The sequence below is a fragment of the Urtica dioica genome, chromosome 10, assembly GCF_054948205.1.
Source record: "Urtica dioica subsp. dioica isolate 48M chromosome 10, U.dioica_male_clone48M_v1_H2, whole genome shotgun sequence".
Classification (NCBI taxonomy): domain Eukaryota; kingdom Viridiplantae; phylum Streptophyta; class Magnoliopsida; order Rosales; family Urticaceae; genus Urtica; species Urtica dioica.
Window position 1 is genome coordinate 17931584 of NC_142765.1, and position 22700 is coordinate 17954283.

The 22700-nt window shown below is 33.2% G+C and overlaps 1 protein-coding gene across 1 annotated transcript; it reads right to left on the bottom strand.

Moving 5' to 3' along the window:
• Positions 1-502: 502 nt before the first annotated feature.
• LOC149383665 (uncharacterized) lies at positions 503-2532 on the bottom strand. Its single transcript, XM_089629268.1, has 4 exons — positions 2074-2532; positions 1242-1322; positions 985-1124; positions 503-894 (listed from the first exon to the last, which is right to left on the bottom strand). Exons 1-4 carry the CDS (start codon positions 2383-2385, stop codon positions 642-644), a joined length of 786 nt encoding a protein of 261 aa, XP_089485394.1. The 5' UTR covers positions 2386-2532; the 3' UTR covers positions 503-641.
• Between the last annotated feature and the right edge of the window lie 20168 nt (positions 2533-22700).

Here is a 22700-nt window from a genome sequence, read left to right on the forward strand (position 1 = left end):
CCACAACTTTCTTTGTGGATTTATCTCAACACTTGTTGGGCTTCCGAAGATCTTAGACATCATAAGAGGGGACTAGAAACCTTTATAATAGAGTTTCTCACCCATGATGACATGTTGACAAGCACGATATTAGGCTTCAATCCTTGGCCTTGTCATTAAAGAAGAATTCTTGCTTGAGGGTGCTTGGATCAAATCCATCCACAACGTCTCGGGCTTGATGACACTGATTTAATTTGTTTAGAAATGTGTTTACAAAAAATGAAAGGAAGTGTCGTGGCTCGCAAGCAAGCTACGGCTCATGGTTCGTGATAGTGTGAACTTAGCAACTCTTCTATATTTCTTACAAGTAATTAACCATCGTATCCTCTCGGGCTGGGTACTCCTTTCACATGAGTTACCACTAATTGTAAGTCATTGTCAATGGCTATGACCTTAACCTTCTTTTGAAAGTGAGTTGCAAGGAGTGCTTCAATTTGACATTATTGTTGAAAGTTTTGGATGTGAGATAATACCATGAAAAGTGTCATGAGTTTTCACCTAAAAAATAATTGACAATGGGACGAGTAACTCATGACTTTATACATATCATTAAATCCCTTTATTTTAGCTTAAAAATTGGGTATGTTGAATGTTTTTCCTCTTTATCTTGGTATCTGCTGTGATTCAAGATCCTTTGGGTTCATGGATAAAATGCAAAGATAATGAGGGAGAAAGAAATACGCGCCAAGAAACACAAGAACGCCGAGATCCGCCTCTTCACCAACCGCGGGCCTGCGTGGATCGACCCAATATATCTGGCTCGCGCACCACAAGCCATAACAACCAGCCACGATCGCCACGAGTTTCGCAGTCCGTTTCACCCCTTGCTTCGCATCGTTGATCAATGGTTTAACTCTACAAGATCGCGCCCAAGAATGAGTCTTTTTTCGACATTCATCTATCAAAGACTTCATTTTTATTTTTATGAAAAAAATGAAAGCAGACCTGTTTATGTAGACAAAGCCGATGATTAAGAGGGTGCATAGAAGGCCGATGATGACCACTGCGTCGGGGTTTATTGGCGCTCGGTTTTTCCACCAACCGGTGCTTAATATCCACGTGTACATTCTTGTGTGTCCGTTTTCCTGCGAAAATCGAAAGCATTTGTTGAAGAAAAGGGTTTATTTTGGGTCCAAATAAACAGCCTCAGATTATTTAAGTGGCTCATCAAGACATCACTGACTTGCCCAAAACAAACATACCTCAAACAAGTGGTCTAAGAAGAAATGAGATAGAGAGCCGGCTGATATCAGTAGCAAACACTGCCTCCTAGTTAGAGGAACCTGTATTTATACACATTATCACATCCCTGGGTAATATTGTGATAAATATATATACATATATATATATATATATGTATCTTAATTGTTAGTTGCTAGTTAGTTAACTATATGTGTAATCAATAAACTATCCAACAATTGTTGTGTTGTAATTTGTACTATTTAAGGTGAGAAGCGAAATTTTGAAGACTACGTGTTGAAAAAAAAAAATTCAAAATTGAAATTCTGAAATTAAAAGGCAAATGTCATACATTCAAAAAATATGTACATTTTGAAAGAAAAAAAAAATATCCCTTGAGCACATTTTTCAAATTTCTTTTAAACACTCAACCCTTGTTTTTATTCTCTTTTTGCAAATGACCGCAGGCGCAGATGACCGCATACGCATATGAATATTGAGTGACAATCTTATCAAAATGCACATATATTTCAAATTTATTATATTTTTTCGCATTTAAATAATTTCCCTTCATTTGCCATATAGATCTTGAAATTTCCCAATAAAAAAAATATTACTCCCTTCCCAATATTTTATGAGTCAGGAAAAAAAAAACTAAAGACATTTTGTTGTTGAGACTTGAGGTGTGCACTAAATACTAATTAATTAATCAATAGAAGTTCACGGCGAACAAGGATAACAATAAAAGCTACAAAATCAAGGATAACAATAAAAGCTACAAAATCGGACCTGAGATTCATACACATAAAAATTAAAATAAAATAAAAACAGAAAAGTCAAGCTTAGTCAACTCACCCCAGAAGCGGAAAAAAGAAGTGATTTGTTTAGGAAGAGACGAGAGAGGCGAGAGTAGAGGAAGCAGAGAGGGAGGCCAAGAACGAGGACGTAGCTGACAGGGTGGTGGACGAAGTCGGCTAGAGCCGAGCCGGATTCGGAGCCGAACACGGTCGAGCCGAGCCACTCGGAGAATGAGCCGATGTCGGGTCCGAAGAAGGCGTTGACGGCGTAGACCAGCGTGTGGTGGGGCCCGAACCTTCCGTCGGAGAGCCACGTCAGACTCGCGCCGACGCTCATCGCGTACATCATGTGTGGGCCCGGGCCTGGCATCGCCGCCGCTGCTGAGCTGACGATGATTCCAACACAATCAGATCCTCCTCTGTTTTATTGTATTTTTTATGTTATAATATACTTTATATGTACATGTGTGTGTATGGGAATATAAGTTCTGTTGGTTTCTGACAAATAAACTTTTGAGTTTGGTCAGGGTTTGATTAGTCATGTGGTGCATATGTGTTCAAACTTCAAAATTAAATGCTTATCTGGGAAATATCATAAACCACGCTTAAGTTTTACTTTTACATAATAACCAATTATCCCCTTTGCTTACGCTTTTTCCTAAGATGTTCTCATTCCTTTTTACTTAATTACACAATATTCTATTGTATTATTCACAAAATATATATATTATATACACGCGGCGGTGGCAAGAAATTGATTAGGGGGACATAAGAAAAATGTGAACAAAATTAACGTTAACAAAATATATAATTAAATCATCTAACTCAGTGAAAATATTACTATTTTCACCACAAGTTCTCAAATTCTAAAAGTGTTGCATATAATAACTTTATTTTACAATATTAGAGACATAATTTATTATTTTTAATACACAATTTATAAATAATTAAATAAAAATTTGAGTTTCACCAAACACAATGTGCATTGATTTATTAACAAATTAAAACGATATAAAATGATTATGAAAAATGCACACATATTAAAATATAAAAAAATTGGCTTTGTTTATGATAAATTACAAGCGGAAATAATAGAGATTAAAAAAAAAATAGGTGTCATAACATCCTTGTAAGTAAATGTCATTAGTAGAAAAAAAAAAGTTGACAATAGTGCTAATCTTGGGTATTTCTACAGAATTATTTTTAATTTGTAAAAATATATATATCTATAGTATTTTCAAAACTACATACTTTGCTACATTTTATATGAATCTCTCTCGTAAAAACACGAGAGCGTCTCTATCAAAAACGAGATTCGAGGGGTTCATAACCCCTTCCTAGAAGTTGTTTTCCCTAGTTGTCTATCGTTGTTGTCGATTTTGGTCTCTCTCTCTCTCTCTCTCTCTCTCTCTCTCTCTCTCTCTCTCTCTCTCCGAGTCGAGTCATGTTGGCAAAGTGAAGCCTTGATTGTTTTTCTTGAGGGTGCACACCACCCAATATCGGATGACTACTGTGGAGAGTCCCACGTCATTTGAGGTGAATTCAGTGGTGTCCAACCCTAACAACCTTGGCCTCAAGTTTATCATCAATGCCGTGCCAATAGATCTTCGCATATCCGTCTTATGGTCGATCTTTGGCTCTGCTCTCCTTCGCATGTGGAAATGATGAATAAATTTTAAATAAGGTGTTCGTGTTGGACCCATTGTTTTGAAGCGCACAACGTGGGTTTGTAGTGTGAAACAATTATGGCCCAAGTGTATTAATACTCATTAGTTTAATAATAAATAAGATAAATTCTACTGGTTAATAAATAAAAGGTAACTTCCCTTTATACCATGATGGTGAGTCTATATAAAGAGAAACTCTAGGGATTGATCATCTCTCAACCTATTACGTAGTTTTCCTCTGCCATCAAAAGAAAGCTCTGAAGTCTAAAGAGGTCAAGAGAGAGAAACCAATTCCGGTGATCATCCGCTGCTGTCACCGTCACTCTCGTCATGGATCGAGATAGGTTTTTCTCAATCTCTATTGTTCCGTGAAAATCATCTAGTTCTAAGATCTTGGCTAATTAGGATCGTTTAAATTATGCTTACATGTGATATCAGAGCCTTGATAGTAGATTAGTGATTTTCCATTACGGTGAAATTATTGTTCCACTGAAATATATATATTTGAATCTTGGCTAATTAGTGATTTTGTCTGCGATTACATCTGATTAAGCCTTTGCGATTAAATATTTTTGTTGTTTTTATGGGTATCGCCTAATTGATGTGTTTTTCTATTATCGCTGAATTGAAAGTTGTTTCCTTTAATTATTCAAAATCAGCAATGTTTGTCGTTATCATATATTTAATGATCATCATATTATGTTGAAAGCATATGTTGAAGGTTTGGGCTATTTTGTTTGCGTCTGTGTAATTTAATTGGTGTTTATTTATTTTTTTTTTCAATAAAGATAATTGACTTCATCTATAATCGGTGTTGTGATGATAAATTTATGTTTACATTGTATGATATACGCACTGTTGATTGCTTTTATGCATAGCCATCTCTTAAAGAAGAAAATATATATTGTATGAATCATGTGATTGTTCTTGATTTGACCGATTACATATATTAAATTTTATGTCAATTATTATTATTATTATTATTATTATTATTATTATTATTATTATTATTATTATTATTTCATATTGAATCTGATCACTGATTTGATATATTAAATTCTTATGTCGCCAACCACAATCAAGTTTTTATATTTTAATTTTGATATCCATATTATGATTAATTTGTTAGTCACCAAAGTGGCGAAATTATAACTTTTTTTTGTTTTTTGAAATCAAATTAAATAAATTCAATTACTCATGTTTATATGATGCTCTTAAGTTAAATGACATTATGGTATTTTATGATTCTTGTCATGAGTAAATTGAAGTTCATGGTTATAAAATCTTTCGGATCGCCCAAAGGTTGATCATTCGTTTTATAATTTATGAACATTATCGTGGTCAATTGATATGCTTGGTTAGGTATGTTTAGTATATCCAATGATTGCAAATATATCTAATTGAAGTATGTCAATCGCCAATTATGTGAAATTATATTTTTAGCATCAATTATGTTTATCTTATCGTATATATTGTTGATCTGCCCAAAGGTGACTTCAATGTATATCTTATGTTTATTTCACGTGTTCTGAATTTGTATTATAGATTAAGTTTATTACTCAAAGAATTAATGTGTGAGCATATATTATTTATTTTTGCAGCCTCTTTTTCCTGTTTCTCTTCAGTCGCAAGCCACGTCTGTTATTAAGTTCAATGGTCTTAATTTCTCTGAATGGTCTGAACAAACTCAGTTTCATCTCGGTGTTGTAGATCTTGATTCGGCACTCTTAAGTGAGAAACCTGCTGCTCTAATTGATGCTAGCAGCGCTGACCAAAGATCATTCCATAAAGCTTGTGAAAGATCTAACAGACTGAGCCTAATGTTTATGCGAATGACTGTAGAAGACAACATCAAGTCCACATTTAAGAAAACTGAAAATGCTAAAGAATTTATGAAGTTTGTGGAAGAAAGCTCTCAGTCCGACTCGGCTGATAAGTCACGGGCTGGGGAACTATGGGTAGGTTAACCACCATGAAGTTTGATGGTTCTCGTACCATGCATGAGCATGTTGTCGAAATGAAGAACATTGCAGCAAGACTAAAGACCATGGAAATGGAAGTGAATGAAAATTTCCTAGAAACGTTCATCCTCAATTCTTTACCTCCTAAGTATGGCACATTTCATGCGTATTACAACACTCTGAAGGATAAATGGAATGTGCATGAATTACAAAATATGCTCATTCAAGAGGAAGCGAGGCTCAAGAAACCGGGAAATCATTCTCTCAATCTCGTTGGTCATAAAGGAGCTAGAAAGAAACCACAGAAGACCGGAAAGGGAAAGCAAGGACTATCAAAGCCTAATGAGTCATCTGCCCAAATCCACAAGAAGGAACAAAGCAGTGATGTGTGTCGTTTCTGTAGAAAGAATGGACACTGGCATAAAGATTTCCTGAAACGTAACGCATGGTTCGAAAGAAATGGTAAGCCTAGTGCTTTTGTATGTTTCGAATCAAATTTTGCTGAAGTTCCTTATAATACTTGGTGGCTTGATTCTGGTTGTACCACTCATGTTTCAAATACGATGCATGGATTTCTTACGACCCAAACCATTAGCCAAAATGAAAAATTGATCCTCATGGGAAACAGAGCCAAAGTCCAAGTTGAAGCCATTGGAACCTATCGTTTAGTCCTAGACACTGGGCATCATTTAGACCTTTTTCAAACTTTTTATGTCCCTTCTGTTTCTCGCAATTTGGTTTCTATATCTAAACTCGATAAAGCTGGGTATTCTTTTAATTTTGGGAATGGATGTTTCAGTTTATTCAAACAAAATCTTTTCTTGGGTTCTGGTATTTTGTGTGATGGTTTGTATAAACTAAAGCTTGATACCCTTTTTGCTGAAACTCTTTTAACTGTGCATCATAATGTTGGTACTAAACGCGGTTTATCTAATGAATCATCTGCTTACTTGTGGCATAAACGTTTGGGTCATATATCCAAAGAAAGAATCGAAAGGTTGGTGAAGAATGATATCCTACCTGATTTGGATTTTACCGATCTTAGAATTTGTGTTGAGTGCATTAAGGGAAAGCACACAAAACATACACTTAAGAAAGCAGCCACAAGAAGCTCACGGCTCCTTGAAATTATACATACCGATATTTGTGGACCATTTGACGTTCCATCACTTGGTGGAGAAAGGTATTTCATCACTTTTATCGACGACTTTTCACGTTATGGATATGTCTATTTGTTGCATGAAAAATCTCAATCGGTAGATACTCTAGAGGTGTTTTTCAATGAAGTTGAAAGACAATTAAATAGAAAGGTGAAATTGTCAGGTCTGACAGAGGTAGTGAATACTATGGAAGATATGATGAAAGTGGACAGTGCCCTGGTCCATTTGCTAAGTTCTTAGAAAGTCGTGGCATCTGTGCTCAATACACTATGCCAGGAACACCACAACAAAATGGTGTAGCAGAAAGGCGTAATCATACTTTAATAGATATGGTTAGGAGTATGTTAAGCAATTCTTCTTTACTCAAATCTTTGTGGATGCATGCTTTAAAAACCGTTGTATATTTATTGAATAGGGTTCCCGGTAAGGCAGTTCCTAAGACACCTTTTGAACTCTGGACGGGAAGAAAACCTAGTTTAAGGCACCTGCATGTTTTTGGTTGCCCAGCGGAAGTAAGAATTTATAATTCACATGAAAGGAAACTGGACTCAAGAACAATCAGTGGTTTCTTCATTGGTTATCCAGAAAAATCTAAAGGGTATCGATTCTATTGTCTTAACCATAGTATGAGATGCTAGGTTCATCAAAAATGGTGAAGTCAGTGGGAGTTTGGAACCACGTAATGTGGAAATCCAAGAAGTTAGAGTGCAAGTACCTTTGCGTCTACCTTCCTCTCAAGTTGTTGTTCATGTTCATGTTGACCATGATAATGATTTGCAAGAACAACAAATTAACGACCAAGCACCACTGAATGATGTCGTACCAAATGAACCTATCATAGATGAACCACAGGAAGTCGCATTAAGAAGATCTGTAAGAGAACAAAAATCCACTATTTCTTATGATTATGTGGTTTATCTACAAGAGTCGGAATACGACTTAGGAGTTGATAATAATCCAGTTTCGTTTTCACAAGCCATAGAAAGTGAGAATTCTATTAAGTGGTTAGACGCCATGAAAGAAGAGCTAAAATCTATGGATCACAACGAAGTTTGGAACCTTGTTGAGTTGCCTGAAGGTTGTAAAAGAGTCGGGTGCAAGTGGGTCTTCAAGACCAAACTCGACTCAAATGGCAATATCGAAAGACACAAGGCTCGACTTGTCGCCAAAGGTTTTACTCAGAAAGACGGTGTTGATTATAAAGAGACTTTTTCACCTGTCTCCAAAAAGGACTCTCTGAGGATTGTTATGGCTATGGTATCTCATTACGATTTAGAGCTCCATCAAATGGATGTGAAAACTGCTTTTCTGAATGGGAATTTATGAAGAAGTGTTCATGGATCAGCCTGAAGGTTTTGTGGTTGACGGAAAGGAACATATGGTATGTAAATTGAAGAAGTCAATTTATGGACTTAAACAAGCTTCCCGACAATGGTATCTCAAGTTCAACGATACCGTCACATCTTTTGGATTTAAAGAAAACATCGTTGACCGATGTATATATCTGAAGATCAATGGGAGTAAGTTTATAATTCTGGTTTTGTATGTTGACGACATCTTGCTTACAACTTATGATCTTTGTTTATTACGTCAAACCAAAGAGTTTCTCTCTAAGAACTTTGAAATGAAAGATATGGGTGAGGCATCCTATGTAAACGGAATAGAGATATCTCGTGATAGATCACAAGGATGGTTGGGATTGTCTCAGAAAGCATACATTAATAAAGTTCTTGAGAGATTCAAAATGGACAAATGCTCTGCAGGTCCTGTTCCAATTCAGAAGGGAGATAAATTTAGTCTCAATCAATGTCCAAAAAAAAGAATTGGAACGCAAACAAATGAAACAAATTCCTTATGTGTCTATTGTTGGAAGCTTGATGTACGCACAAACTTGTACCAGGCCAGACATCAGTTTTGCTGTCGGAATGCTGTGCAGGTATCAAAGTAATCCATAAATAGATCATTGGAAATTTGCAAAGAAAGTACTGAGGTATCTGCAAGGAACGAAGGATCGTATGCTCACTTACAAAAGATCTGATCACCTCGAGGTGATAGGATATTCAGATTCAGATTATGCCGGATGCGTGGATTCCAGAAAGTCCACTTTTGGCTATATGTTCCTTTAAGCCAAAGGAGCAATTTCATGGAAGAGTGCGAAGCAGACTGTCATTGCTACATCCACTATGGAAGTTGAGTTCGTAGCATGCTTTGAGGCTATGATTCATGGATTATGGCTGCGGAACTTTATTTCGGGGCTTGGAGTTGTTGACATTATCGCTAAGCCGCATAAAATTTATTGTGATAATTCCGCAGCAGTCTTCTTTTCTAAGAATGACAAGTTTTCGAAGGGTGCTAAGCTTATGGAGATAAAATACTTTGCCGTTAAAGAAGAAGTTCAGAAACAAAGGGTGTCAATTGAGCACATTAGCACAAAGCTTATGGTAGCAGATCCATTAACGAATGGATTGTCTCCAAAGGCATTTACTGAACATGTCAAAAGAATGAGGATCCTTTGATGTCATCGTTGATGTTATTTTTTTTATGTTTTATGTGATTGACACTTTGAGCTTGTTTAATTTGTTTATGATATGAAGTTATGAATCTTGTTTTCTATTATGATTAGTATATACATGAATACATTATATGATCCAGATTCGGACCATTATGAATACCTTATTATGTGTCATTGTGATACATGGAAGGGACTATGTCGACAAATTGACGTATGACCACTATGATCCTTATTAGTTCTCATTCTTGATAATGACTTTATGATGTAACCGATATAATGATGGATTTATCTTATACTACGCGCAATTATGTTTTATTCTTAAAATGCGTGGTATATAACGACACATGTGCCAAGTGGGAGAATGTTGGACCCATTGTTTTGAAGCCCACAGCGTGGGTTTGTAGTGTGAAACAATTATGGCCCAAGTGTATTAATAGCCATTAGTTTAATAATAAATAAGATAAATTCTATTGGTTAATAAAAAAAGGTTACTTCCCTTTATATCTTGATGGTGGGTCTATATAAAGAGAAACCCTAGGGATTGGTCATCTCTCAACCTATTACGTAGTTTTCATCTGTCATCAAAAGAAAGCTCTGAAGTTTAAATATGTCAAGAGAGAGAAACCAATTTCGGTGATCATCCACTGCTGTCACCGTCACTCTAGTCATGGATCGAGGTAGGTTTTTCTCAATCACTATTGTTCTGTGAAAATCATCTAGTTCTAAGATCTTGGCTAATTAGGATCGTTTAAATTATGCTTACCGTTCGTGTTTTATCTATTTTGGGTGCTTTTTATAGTGGGTTTTGGAATTTCGTTTTGTGTTTCCATATTTTTATTTTGAGTTTTTAGGTCTAAAGATGGCATCACCATCTTCCATATTTTTCTACTTGAGTTTTGATCTTATAGGTACTTAGGCATCTTTTCACACGGTGGGTGGTGGACCTCAGATATTTATTCATCCGTTAACCATCAAGGAATATTTTGAACAAACCATGGAATTCTTCTAAATATATATATATAGTGTGTATAATTGTCTTTTTTGGTTAATAAGCGTACGTATTGTGCCATCAATCAATATTAGTTTTGAATATTTTACCATTTCAAGTCCTAACTCTTATAAAAAGGCGTTTGATGTATATACTTATGTGTATTTCACATCTATATAAAGCCACTATTTGTTTTCAAAAAATTTATTGAATATAATTTAACAATAGTGAATTTTTTTTATTTAAAAACAATCTTAGAGAATTGTTAGTACTATATTCAATATCTGCCGATTTGAGAATGCAATGGACTACGCTGAGCTATTTTGGATCGAGCAAAGCCCATACCATCCCCATAATAAAATGGATCGTAGAATTATATAGCCCACTAAATCATCCCACCTTGAATTGGACAAAGGAAATGTCCCTTCCTTCTTCTTTCATGCAGAAAAAAAAAATTGAAAACTTTAAAAACCAGAGTTTTATTATAGAAATTAGATATAAATGTTACTATTTTGAAAACAATTATCAAATTTATCCAATTGTTTTTTTCCAGACATATGCAAATTTATCACAAAATATCGTATTTTATAAAAAAATTATCATAAAACACGAGATTTTGTGACGAAGTAAAATAAAATGTGAAAAAATAAAATTGATTTTAGTAAAGAAAAAACATCAAAGTAATAATGTTAAAATTAGTCATATGTTTTTATCCTAATCAATGAAGCTCGCCACTGATCTGCTTCTTTGGAATCCGTAGTACGTGATATCCGGCGTTAGTTCTCGGAGGTTGGTGTTCAATATTGCCCTCGTAATTTTCGTCAAGGAAACCATGTAGCACATACACTAGCCAAGGAGTGTTTTAATTTTCAACAAATGTAGTTTGGTTATATGTGTCCTTCTTGTGTATGTATTGAAGGTTTCGCTGCCTCCAATACGGCAGCAACTATTTAAATGAAGTGATTTTTCTGTTGTCAAAAACAAAATTAAAAAAGCTCTAATTATAACAATAACATTCTGGTGCATTTTTATACGAGGGCCCAACAAGAAAAAGAAAACACCGTATGTGGAACGTGAAAGGAAAGGATAAAGAGAACTAGAACATTCGCGTGTATAATTCAGTTAAATAACATGCTTCAAATGTTAGCAAACTAGCTTTATTATCAATTCTATATATAAATCAATCAACGGCAACAAAATCGAATGAACTATTCTCAAATGATTATGTACCATTTTATCTTAAAGGAAACATTATATAAACGATTGCTTTAATATTAAAAAAAATTAATATTTCCAGTCTACTTAAATTTAAAAAAAAATCAGTTTATTCGGACTATTTATATTTATATATCAGTTTATTCGGACTATTTATATTTATATTTATATTTGTAGTTCATATGATTCATACTTTTTTTTTTCAAGTCAGCCTTTTTATTGAGGTTTATATATCAAGATAAATATTTGTTACACATGTAAAACTCGAGTAAGACCGAACAATATCTACTCAGCAATGTTAAATTAAGGGTCAAAATAGAGAACTCGAGGTCCAAATAACTTGAGAAATCGTAAAGATCCGTTAAATTTTGATTGAAAAATTAAGGAAGTTAAAGGTTATTAATAGATTAGTCAAATCAAATGTTTACAAATACCACATAAACACTGAATCGCCATGAGACGAATCATGCAGTGATCAAAATAATTTCCATATATAAATGCAGACAATGATTATCAACAAACAAAAAAAAAACCATCAAAACATGGCATGATCAATCACAATTAATGAAATCCAACATTATAATATAATAGCAAAGATGGGACAACAAAAAAAGCTCTATATAAACTCATGCATTTCATTATCATATCTGTATTAAAGCTCCATTGATTTTGACATATTATCAACACCCTCATTTTACTTAAAAAAATTCTTGTATTTAGATTCGTTTGTTATATGAGCAATACGACCTAAATCTCTGAGGTAGTAGGTTCATTCTAGTCGACATATATAAGTTTTAAATCTAAAAGGAAATATGGTAAATCTAGAATGACAATACTTCAATAATAAAGATTGAATTAGAGAGGTATTCATATTCAAAGGATGTAGATGAGAAAAATGGTGAAATGTTCTCTTCCATAATTATACACATGGATATAATTCATTGTATTGCTTTTTATAAAAGAATAAAAGAGAATAAACAAATGATCTGGAAATTGTGTATGTTTGGGTGTCTTTTAAAGGATAAGGACTTGGGAAACCAATTGACCCACGCCAAAGCCCATGTCCGACTCCCATTCCACACGCATTTACCACTTTCCTATCTGACCCACCACACCACCTTCTCTTTTTTTTATTTCATTTTCTTTTTCTTTTTTCTTTTTTCTTTTTTCTTTTTCTTTTCTTCTTCCTTATCCCACGTTTTCCCGTCTTTGACCGTTGACCTCCCAATAACTAATTGAACTCGATCTATTGAACGAGTAATGTCTAGATAAACCAACACGTTCTTACCTTATGTGCCTGAAATAGAAACCATACATGATACACACGTTTCGTTCAGTTCTTATTAGTATGTTTGGTAATAATAATATTGAATTTAGTTTTGTGAGAATCATATATAAATCTGCAACCCACGTAATAGGATAAACATTTACACCGGACAGTCGTTCGAAAAAATCGACCAAATGAGTTTAAAACATATTAAATGAAAAATAAGTGGGACCGTAAGTTAATAAACGAGAAGAACAGATAAGACTAGTTAAAACAATAGTTTTAGCACTATTTAGGCCATTTCAAACTATATAATTTCAATATAGACAAAATTTACAATTTTTTTAAACAAATAGTCAAATCGATGAGGTTGCCTTTCGCTCCGAGTTCTGGAATATCTTCTTCAAACTTTTTACCGCCAACTTTTTTTAGTCTAATATTTAATATTTTTTATTTATTTTCTTTTTAATAGGAGTTGGTTACTGATAAGAATAACGTCCTAGTATTACTTAGGCCATCTCCAACCACAATCTAAAACACTAAATATGTCGTTTTTTTTTCCTCCAACCACACTGCAAAATCAACACCAAATTTGCAGTGTTGTACAGTGCCGCACCAAATTTGGCGTGGCACTGTTCACACGGCAAATTTGTTTTTTTTTTTACTTATTTATATATATATATATATATATATATATATATAACCTTACAAATATTTATAAAACACCAAAATTCATAAATTGACTACAAAAATACATTAAAACAAAATAACAATACATAAAAATTTAAACATAGATTACAAAGTTTAAATTAAACACACAAAATAAAATATAAACTAAAACAATAACATAATTTTATTTATTTTAGTTTTTGTTAAATATTGCTAAGTAATAAATAATTTTAATCACTTAATTAAAAAATATAAACATTATAATTATTTATTAAAATATTTATTAATAAATAGATTGTATAATTTTAATAATATAATAATGATGAATAATATTTTTAGTGTGAAATTTGGTGTTGTGATTGGAGTTGGAAAAAAATTTGATGCTAAATCAACACAAAAATTGTGTTGAATTAACACTAAATATAGTGTTATGGTTGGAGTTGCTCTTAGTCTTTTATTTTGAATTGTTCTTCCTTGTATTTCTAACCACTAACGTAGTGTTTGAGATAATTTAGGATCTCAATTACTGATGTATTTTCATATATCTCTACTGGTTAGTTACCATGTACTCTGCATAAATAAGAAAGGTTGATTAATAAAACAATTACAACTTTTCTCATATCTTTATAGTTACTCTAAATAATTATTGCATTTATTCTCACTCTCTTTTTAACCATGTTCTCTCTCTCTCTCTCTCTCTCTCTCTCTCTCTCTCTCTCTCTCTCTCTCTCTCTACCAGATTTGGGCTACTTAGTTGGGTTTTTTTTTAATAAATAAACCTGCAACGTACCATTAAGACCAATTGTTGATGTGGTGGTGGGTTTGCCGTGAACGAGTACGAGATTGAACGGCTGGGTGACGTACGGCCTAAAGAAATGCGCGAGCGTCCACTCCAACGGGTGGACTAATCATTGTCGTCGATCCCACCATCGTCACCTACTTGTCAATGATTGTCATTGATTTTCTAGCCCTTCGTCTCCTCCAAGCGTCACGCGACTAGATCTGGGCTCGAGGGCGACAGAGTACTCCGTCGACCAGCAGAGTCACGGAAAAGCACCTGTAAGAGGTGAGACCTCTTCGTCGTCGTCGAGATCATCTGTTGCGTCGCCTCGAAGTCGCAGTTAGCTCTTTGGTGGATCCACAAGCCCACTGACTCCTCCACCGAGAGAATCGTTACGTTCGCGTGCACAGAAGGGATCTTCTGGCTCAAGAAGCACGGTCTCATACCCGGACTCACGTTATCCAACGAGCTCTTCATCTGTAAATTTTCGTTAATTAATGGAAAAAGTAACATGCATTTTTTATATGTTTAATGGAATTATGTCTAATTATCGGATATTTCCAATTTTTCGTAGTTATTCGTTACTTGAAATTTATGTTAATAAATGAAAATTAACATGCATTTTTGTTTCGGAGTAATAAAGACAATGTTTTTTTTCTAGTAAAATGAAGAAGTTGGTGTGTGTGAGGGTAAAAAAATCAATTACTTAAAATATTTATCTCGGATGGGCTTTAGCCCGACCAAAGCCCAGTATCCATTTTGTTGATCGGCCCGCGGAATCAATTCTGGGCCTAGTTCGACCTCGACAGATCGGCCCAAGCCCAATCACACTTTCCAGCTCGACCACGTCCGCCTGGCCAGAGGAATCGGTCAGTCAAAGAGGAGACCACGCCGCGAAGATCGGATCTGAGACGACTTCAGCCCTGACGAGGAGGGCGGATCAAGGAGCACGTGTCTTCAGCGAAGAAGCTCCACCTCGTCTATAAATAGAAGATCAGACGTCGATTCGCACACGCAAGCTTACGATTTCATCTTTCAATTATGATATATCCATTTTACTTTCAGTGTTGAGTTCGCCTACTAGAGCTCGGCACTTCGTCCATTTGTAACCCAATTTCGCGATCAATAAAGATTATTCTTAATTCCCTCTCGTTACAACTTTTCATTTCTAAATTGTTTCTTATACGACGTCTTCTGAAACCCATATTTAAATAAATCAAATATAAACATATTATTATTTGTGATTGTTGATCGATCCAGAAATCGACTTCAACAGTGTGCGTGAAAGATTTTATTTGATTTATTTCAGGGGTATAATAGGAAAGAAAAATAATAAATTTGAACATATGGCTACTGACCAAAAACGATGGTTATTTCTAATTTTTATAGTTTCAATTGAGCTACTAAACTACGGTGTCCTTAAAACAAAATTTTGCTGGTGATGGTCACCAAAAAAATAAACCCCTTCAAATGTGAAAATTGATTAACCCACTATCTATCTCCATCTATACCTAAAAAAAAAAAGAACACACACACAACATAATAAATTAGATTCCACGAAATCAATTCATGACTGAGACCTCTTTCATCTTTATCTTTGGGCATATATTTTACACATTCGTTTGAATTCATGTATTATTGTATTATATATCGTCTTATATAAGAACAGTCCGACTTAAATTATCTTTGTTTTGTATTGAACGAGTATTTTTTGGCCTATATATAATAGTCTTCGTGGAGACAATTGTTACATTTTTTTGTTATCAACACTTTATATTATCCTTTTTTGATCGAGTCTTTGTATGCATGTACGTGCTTTTAACCAAAACCTTTTTGATTGAAGAAGAAAGTCACGTAGAGACGAAAGGAATGCGCATTACTTAGTGCAACGGCCACTAATTTTGGACTATTCGGTCATGCTAGCTTGGCTGCATCACAATATATATATATATATATATATATATATATATATATATATATATATATATATATATATATAGCTTAAGTATGTACATAGGTTAAGCAGCCTTAATAAATTTCAACGAAGAAGAAAAAAGAACTGGTAAATGCTACGTACTTAACGCAAATTATCTTATTTAGGACCTAATCCTATATATAATGTCCAACTTGCATCATCCATTATCACTTTAGAGTCGTATTCCTACGTGTGAATGATATTGAAAATCCTCAACGTCTAATAAGAAAATAATTAATAAGGCTTTATTTATTTATTTTCTTTTTCTTTTATTTTATTTTGTAACAAAAAAAATACATATCAGATTGTTCATTTTAAAACACGTAATTATTTTATTGATTTTTTTTCCGATCTTGAGGTTTTGTGATAATATCGTCTAATTTTTTTTAAAAATTCCAATAAGATTTTTTTTTGTTTCCTGATATCCATCAATATCAATTTGATTTTACATTTTTCTTTTATTCAAATTAAATTGTAGTTGAAGTTTTGAGCTATGGCATATTAGCCACTCAATTTGTTGAGGGGAAAAAAATAATTGCCGATTATACATATTTTTAAGTTGAATAAAGATTTGTTAAGATTTGGTTTCTATGAATGGAAAAAAAAATATCAACATTTAGTAGACCCGGCCAATAAATACAAAACGGAATTTTCATTGTGTTGCAAAGCAAACAATTTGATGATGTGTTGCATCCTTATCGGGGATATGGGATAATGTAACATGAAAAGATGACCGGTTCCACTTTGGGAAAAGTCCTAATAGGCATACAATTGAGACACGTGTCATGGTTTACCAATTGGACTTAACCAAGTGTTCGACGTGGCTCGCACGTGTAGGTCCCTCATGTTTGGGGAAGTGTTTGGGTCCCTTGACATGTGATTCTTTTCAAGGAAAGGGATTGGTGATTGGTGTTTTGAGGTGTGAATATTGAAAAGTCGGTACTAGATTGTTTTTTGGGTAGAGCCATAAAATAATAAATAAATGAATAAGAGAGAGAGAGAGAGAGAGAGAGAGAGAGAGATCAAATTGTATAACATAGGATGAGGCTGTGAAGGAGGCATATGGGGATAATAACTATAAATATCATATATTTATTGATTTTTTATGAATAGCATAAGATAATTACGATGATGGGTCTAACTCTAGCTATAACAAAAATAATATAATAGTCATTTTCAAAAGATCATCCTTTCAGAAAAATAATCATCTTTGGCACCCCTTTCTGATTTTATCCAATTTATAAAATATTAGGCATCCGTTTTATCATAATTACATTCATGCCATACCACCCTATCAATAACCATCTTCTCAAACTAAAATTTAGTGGTTTTCTAAGATTTTTTTTTTTTCTTTCCAGATAATAACCAGGAAGTATTTTCTCTTAATTATCCAAAATATTTAATAATATTTTGATTGAAAGAGAAATAATACGGCATAATCCACAATAGATTTACATAGTTTTGGATTTTTTTTTATATATTTGAATGATTAGAGATTCGGTTGAATTAATGATCTTATTAATAAAAAAAAGCTTATAATTATATTTTTATTTGAATTTAACATGTATTACAGCGCGCCAACGAGCTTAGTAGATAACACCGAGTGACTCAACATGCGGATGATCAAATGCTTTTTTTTATGATGAGATCTCTTTTTCTTGCGGGAGATGATGAATTCAATCTCCATAAATGACGAAATGTCTTTATTATTGTAGTTTAAAAGATTTTATTGTAACTTATGTTTAAATACTTAATGCACTTAATCCTACATTTAACTGGTGTAAGAATGATAAATAGTAAAAATAGATCCGGCCATCTAAGGACGAAAATACCATTAATGTTAATTTTCCCATTTTATTCTTTCTCATGTGCAATTACTATTAATCACTTTCATCTCTCATTTTTTTTCCACTTTCACTCATATATAAAAATCGGGCTTTAAACTAAAAAGTGGAGTTAAAATACGTTCAAAATCATTTTATGGATGTATATTGATTTGTTATCACTTATAATGGCACCAAATATTTGATACCCGATAAAACTGTTATGTGCACAATTACAAGTGATTGAATATTAAAACACAAAATATGGTGGAAGGAAAGTGATCTAATTTTTTTTTTTTATATAAAAAAAAGCACGTCATGTATCATTAAACAACACAATAAAAATAAACAGAAACCAGTGAAGTGAAAGATAGACACAAATGAGATAGATGAAAGAGACTAAATAGAAATGGAGCTAAATATAAGTACTAAACGTCAAAGAATATTTAGGTCCGAAATACAAAGATATATATCTCATTGGAATATAACTAAGATTATTTTTGAATTTTGATATATTATATTGTGTTATAATGTAAAAAATATTTTTCCTCCCATCTATACAACAAATAGATATTTTTGACGTCAATTCACGAATCGAATTTCACGTAACATTACGCACATTTGATAAAATATCTCTGATAGAAACTACCGCTACCACATTTGTGTAGCTTTTTTTTTAATTACATGATTAAAAATACTGTATCATATTCTTGTGACTTTTTAAAAATTATTTATTTAATTTTAAATAAAGCCTAAGAATATGGAATCACTAGTGACTACTAACTATCGTGCACTTTAAAGTTAATCCATATAAAATATTTTGATAAGTGAAAAAGTTAAACTTTTGTTTACATTTACGTGATATTTTTTATGCAGTTATATACAAGTTCAGTGACAACATTGATTTATCAGATTAATATGAGATTTAAAGTTGTAAATAAAGAGACAGAATTGATAACCTAATTCGGTCAATTGTGCCAATTTTTTTATAGATGATACTCCCGATGAAAAAAAAAACTTCATCATCTGAAATAGAATAAGTACAATGCGGTCCAATCTGAACACTTTTCAGAGCCCCTTACTTCAAAACTACCCGGTGAATTCTGACTAAGGTTATCTTGAATTTGAGATCCCCTCATTTTCACTCAACACACTCCCCAAGAGGTTGATCAATTATTATAATTGTAGATTATAATACCACGAAAACAAATTCAATTTTGTCGATCACAAGAACAACGGCAGTTATGAATAAGACATAGCTAAAGAAATTACACATATACATAGTAAATTTTCGCTCACAACCTCTCTAGAAAAATACACAGTGTGAAAAAAGATGCATATGGGTTGAATGCATCTTTTATATGAGTCAAATCCTAGATATGATACCTTATTAGGATTTCAGAGGAGATCGCCACATAATATTTCAGTGCAGATAAAAACGCAGTCATATCTCTTTAAAAAACAGAACTTGCAAAAAATACTCGAAAATTAGATCTAGTGTAATCTGCCAAACATATATATATATATATATATATATATATATATATATATATATATATATATTCTTTCAAGATGTCATAGATATGTTGAGGGATATTAACCAATCAACGTAACAACAATTAACAATTAGGAATCTACACCTATAGTACTTGCAGAACGTGATAAGGGATTAATACATATATTGTTGGTTTTTATGTTTAAGAATAGGTAATGTAATCAATGTTGATTGTACGATTTTATGTAAAACTAAACACATGATAAGTCGTTGATAAAAAAAAATACACACTTGATAGACAACCATTTGAAAAAGAAGAAAAAAAGGCCTTGTCTAGTTAAGGTGGCTTATTCATCTGGATTCACAATAAAATACTTGAGCTTATCCTAAGCGATGGTTATATTTAATCCGCATAATCTATGGGATATTCACCTAAAAAATAAAAGTGTTTAAAACAGGTAGTGTTTCTTTTAGGGTATTGACTAGCTAGCTTGTTTATGTTAATATCCAATTCTTATTCTAAGTCTTTTTATGCATTAACAATCACATGTTGATAGACAGCAATCTGATAAAAATGCATTTGTCTAGTTTAGTTGTCGTATTCATCTTGATCCACAATAAAATAATCCTAAACGCCTTAACGATGGGAATAAATTAATCAGCACAATCTATAAGAGATTCACCTGATAACTTTTTCATGGTTAAACAAATAATAGTACTATTTCAAGGCTCAACCAAATTTCAAACAATACATAATTGTTCAATTTAGTCACCTTTTTTTTTATCTCAATTTACGGAACAGCCATGATTTCCTTTTTTCATGATTTTTTGCCCTCGCCCTTATTATATTCTGAAGTAAAATGCCAGCACATAATTCAGCATTGAAAATGAAAAATAAATACATTAGCTCTCAAATTATATATCAGTATTGACGTTAATTTCTATTTTTTTTAGTAAACATTGATGTCATTGTTACATGTTATTTTTTTTTTATAATTATCAATATGTGCAGCTTTTACAATTTTCTATTACATTTAAACAAATGAATAAACTATTAGAGCTATGTTACTCAATTAGCACCGTTAATCTTGACGCGTCCCACAAAATAAACGGCTGTGATACAATAACGCGACGCTATCGACGCAACTGTCTCTTATAGGGCGACAAATGATAATATTTAATGTCGGCCAAAATCCGAATTTAGGAACAAAATTAGTATAGAATAGAATCCTTTAGGAGAGAGACGTTCTAGAAGAAAGAAGAAGGGCATACAATTATTAATAATAAAATAAATAATAAGAAAAGTATTATGGGTGGTGTGGTATGGTATGGTTACGGAATAAGAGTAGAACTGTAGAAGAATATAAAAAGGAACGGCGTAACGTGAAAGAAATAATAATTATAATGAGAACAGAATTTGAAAGTATAGTCCGTGACAATTTCAATTCGTCGGTAAGCTTTTATATATAAAAATGATACATTTTCTTTCTTTTTCAATTCTACATTGGAAAGCTTATCGTGAGTACGAAATCAAATAGAATAATGATCAGAGTTTAACACGGTCGTGGACTTGGTGACTCGTAATTCAAAGTTATACAGGCTGTGAAGCACATAAAAATTGCAAGTAACGATAATAATAAATAAATATTTTTTTTTGCTCGAAAATAATAAATAAATATATATGAGCTAGAGAAGAGATGAGATGTGTGAGTCTTATCCAGAAAGACAAAAAGACGAGTGATTGGTTGGGAGACAGAAAGAAGTTGCGTGGTCGAGCGGCCGCATGCACCGCATGTCACGCTCTCTCTCTCTCTCTCTCTCTCGATTTACCGTGCATAATCTTAAATTGATTCTTAATATCCTTTGTTACTATTTATTATTTGACGGCCGAACAAATTCCATTAGATTTACTACAACCGCTAATAATATGCAAATTTTGAACGATTGACTTAATATCAAGCCAAATAAAATTCACCAATGAAATAAAAAAGAAAAGTGTCATTGAAGTTCAAATCAAAATGTCGGAGTTCATGGTGAAAAATCACACAAGCTCTATTTCATGTGAATTTTTTTTTTTTAAATATTTGAAGATGTTGTTGGGGGGTACCGAGACCCCGGCCACGCTATCAAGACTCTCCTAAATGAGTAATTAATAGTCTTTTGTCAATATAAAATAGCATACGAGCATAAGATTAAGTCATGCCTCAAGAACAACCTTTACTTGCTCCGAAGTTGATCATGCTCTCGACTATATTGCATCAACCACACCAAAATATGCATGAAATAGATATTGAATGCTTTACATAACTTGTCACATATCTTTCATGATTTGATGAGCTTCAAGACGAAGATTATGGCAGGGGTCGAAGTCGTTCAAGTAGTCCTACCTCCTTCCATGCAATGCTTTTATGAGACTCGAATCATCTAATTTGTGATCAAGTTTTGCCACCTAAGAAAACTCTCACATAGAAGTAATCAATATCCATTTCTCAATATAATAGCGAATGAGTATAAGAGTAGGCCATGCCTTGAGGACAACTTTTAATTTGCTCCGAGGTTGACCATGTTCTCAACCATATCGCATCAACCCGATCAAAGATATGTATGAAGGATATGGAATGCATTATTTAGCCAGTTACATACCTTTCAAAGACGTTTCAACTTTTCAAACATCTTTGTATTGATGAGTTGATGAGCTTTAAGATGAATATTATAGTACGGGAGTTGTTCAAGTACTCATTTGACGAGCTTTAAGATTGAAGATTATGGTATGGGTTATAAAGTCGTTCTGAAACTCATAAATCCTTCTATGCAACGCATATATAAGACCCAAATTGGATAATTTGAGATCAAATTTTGCCTCCCAAGAAAATTATTGATATCAATCCCCACCCATGGGTTAGAACCACAATGTTCATTGAAATATGTTTAGAACTTTAAGTGAGATGACATGCTTACAATGAGATAGTGCATCTAAGCCCAATTATGTTTTTTTTACCTTGTTAGCCGGAGTCTACGATGTTTCTATGATGCTCTATTGGCTTATGTGTTATCAAAATTCTAGCGAAAAATAAACAAATTTAATTAATTTAACAAATGTCATGCAACAATATCCACCTCAATGACACGCCAAACAATGAGGAGAAAAATTCTTCTAGTCATTAGATGTGTC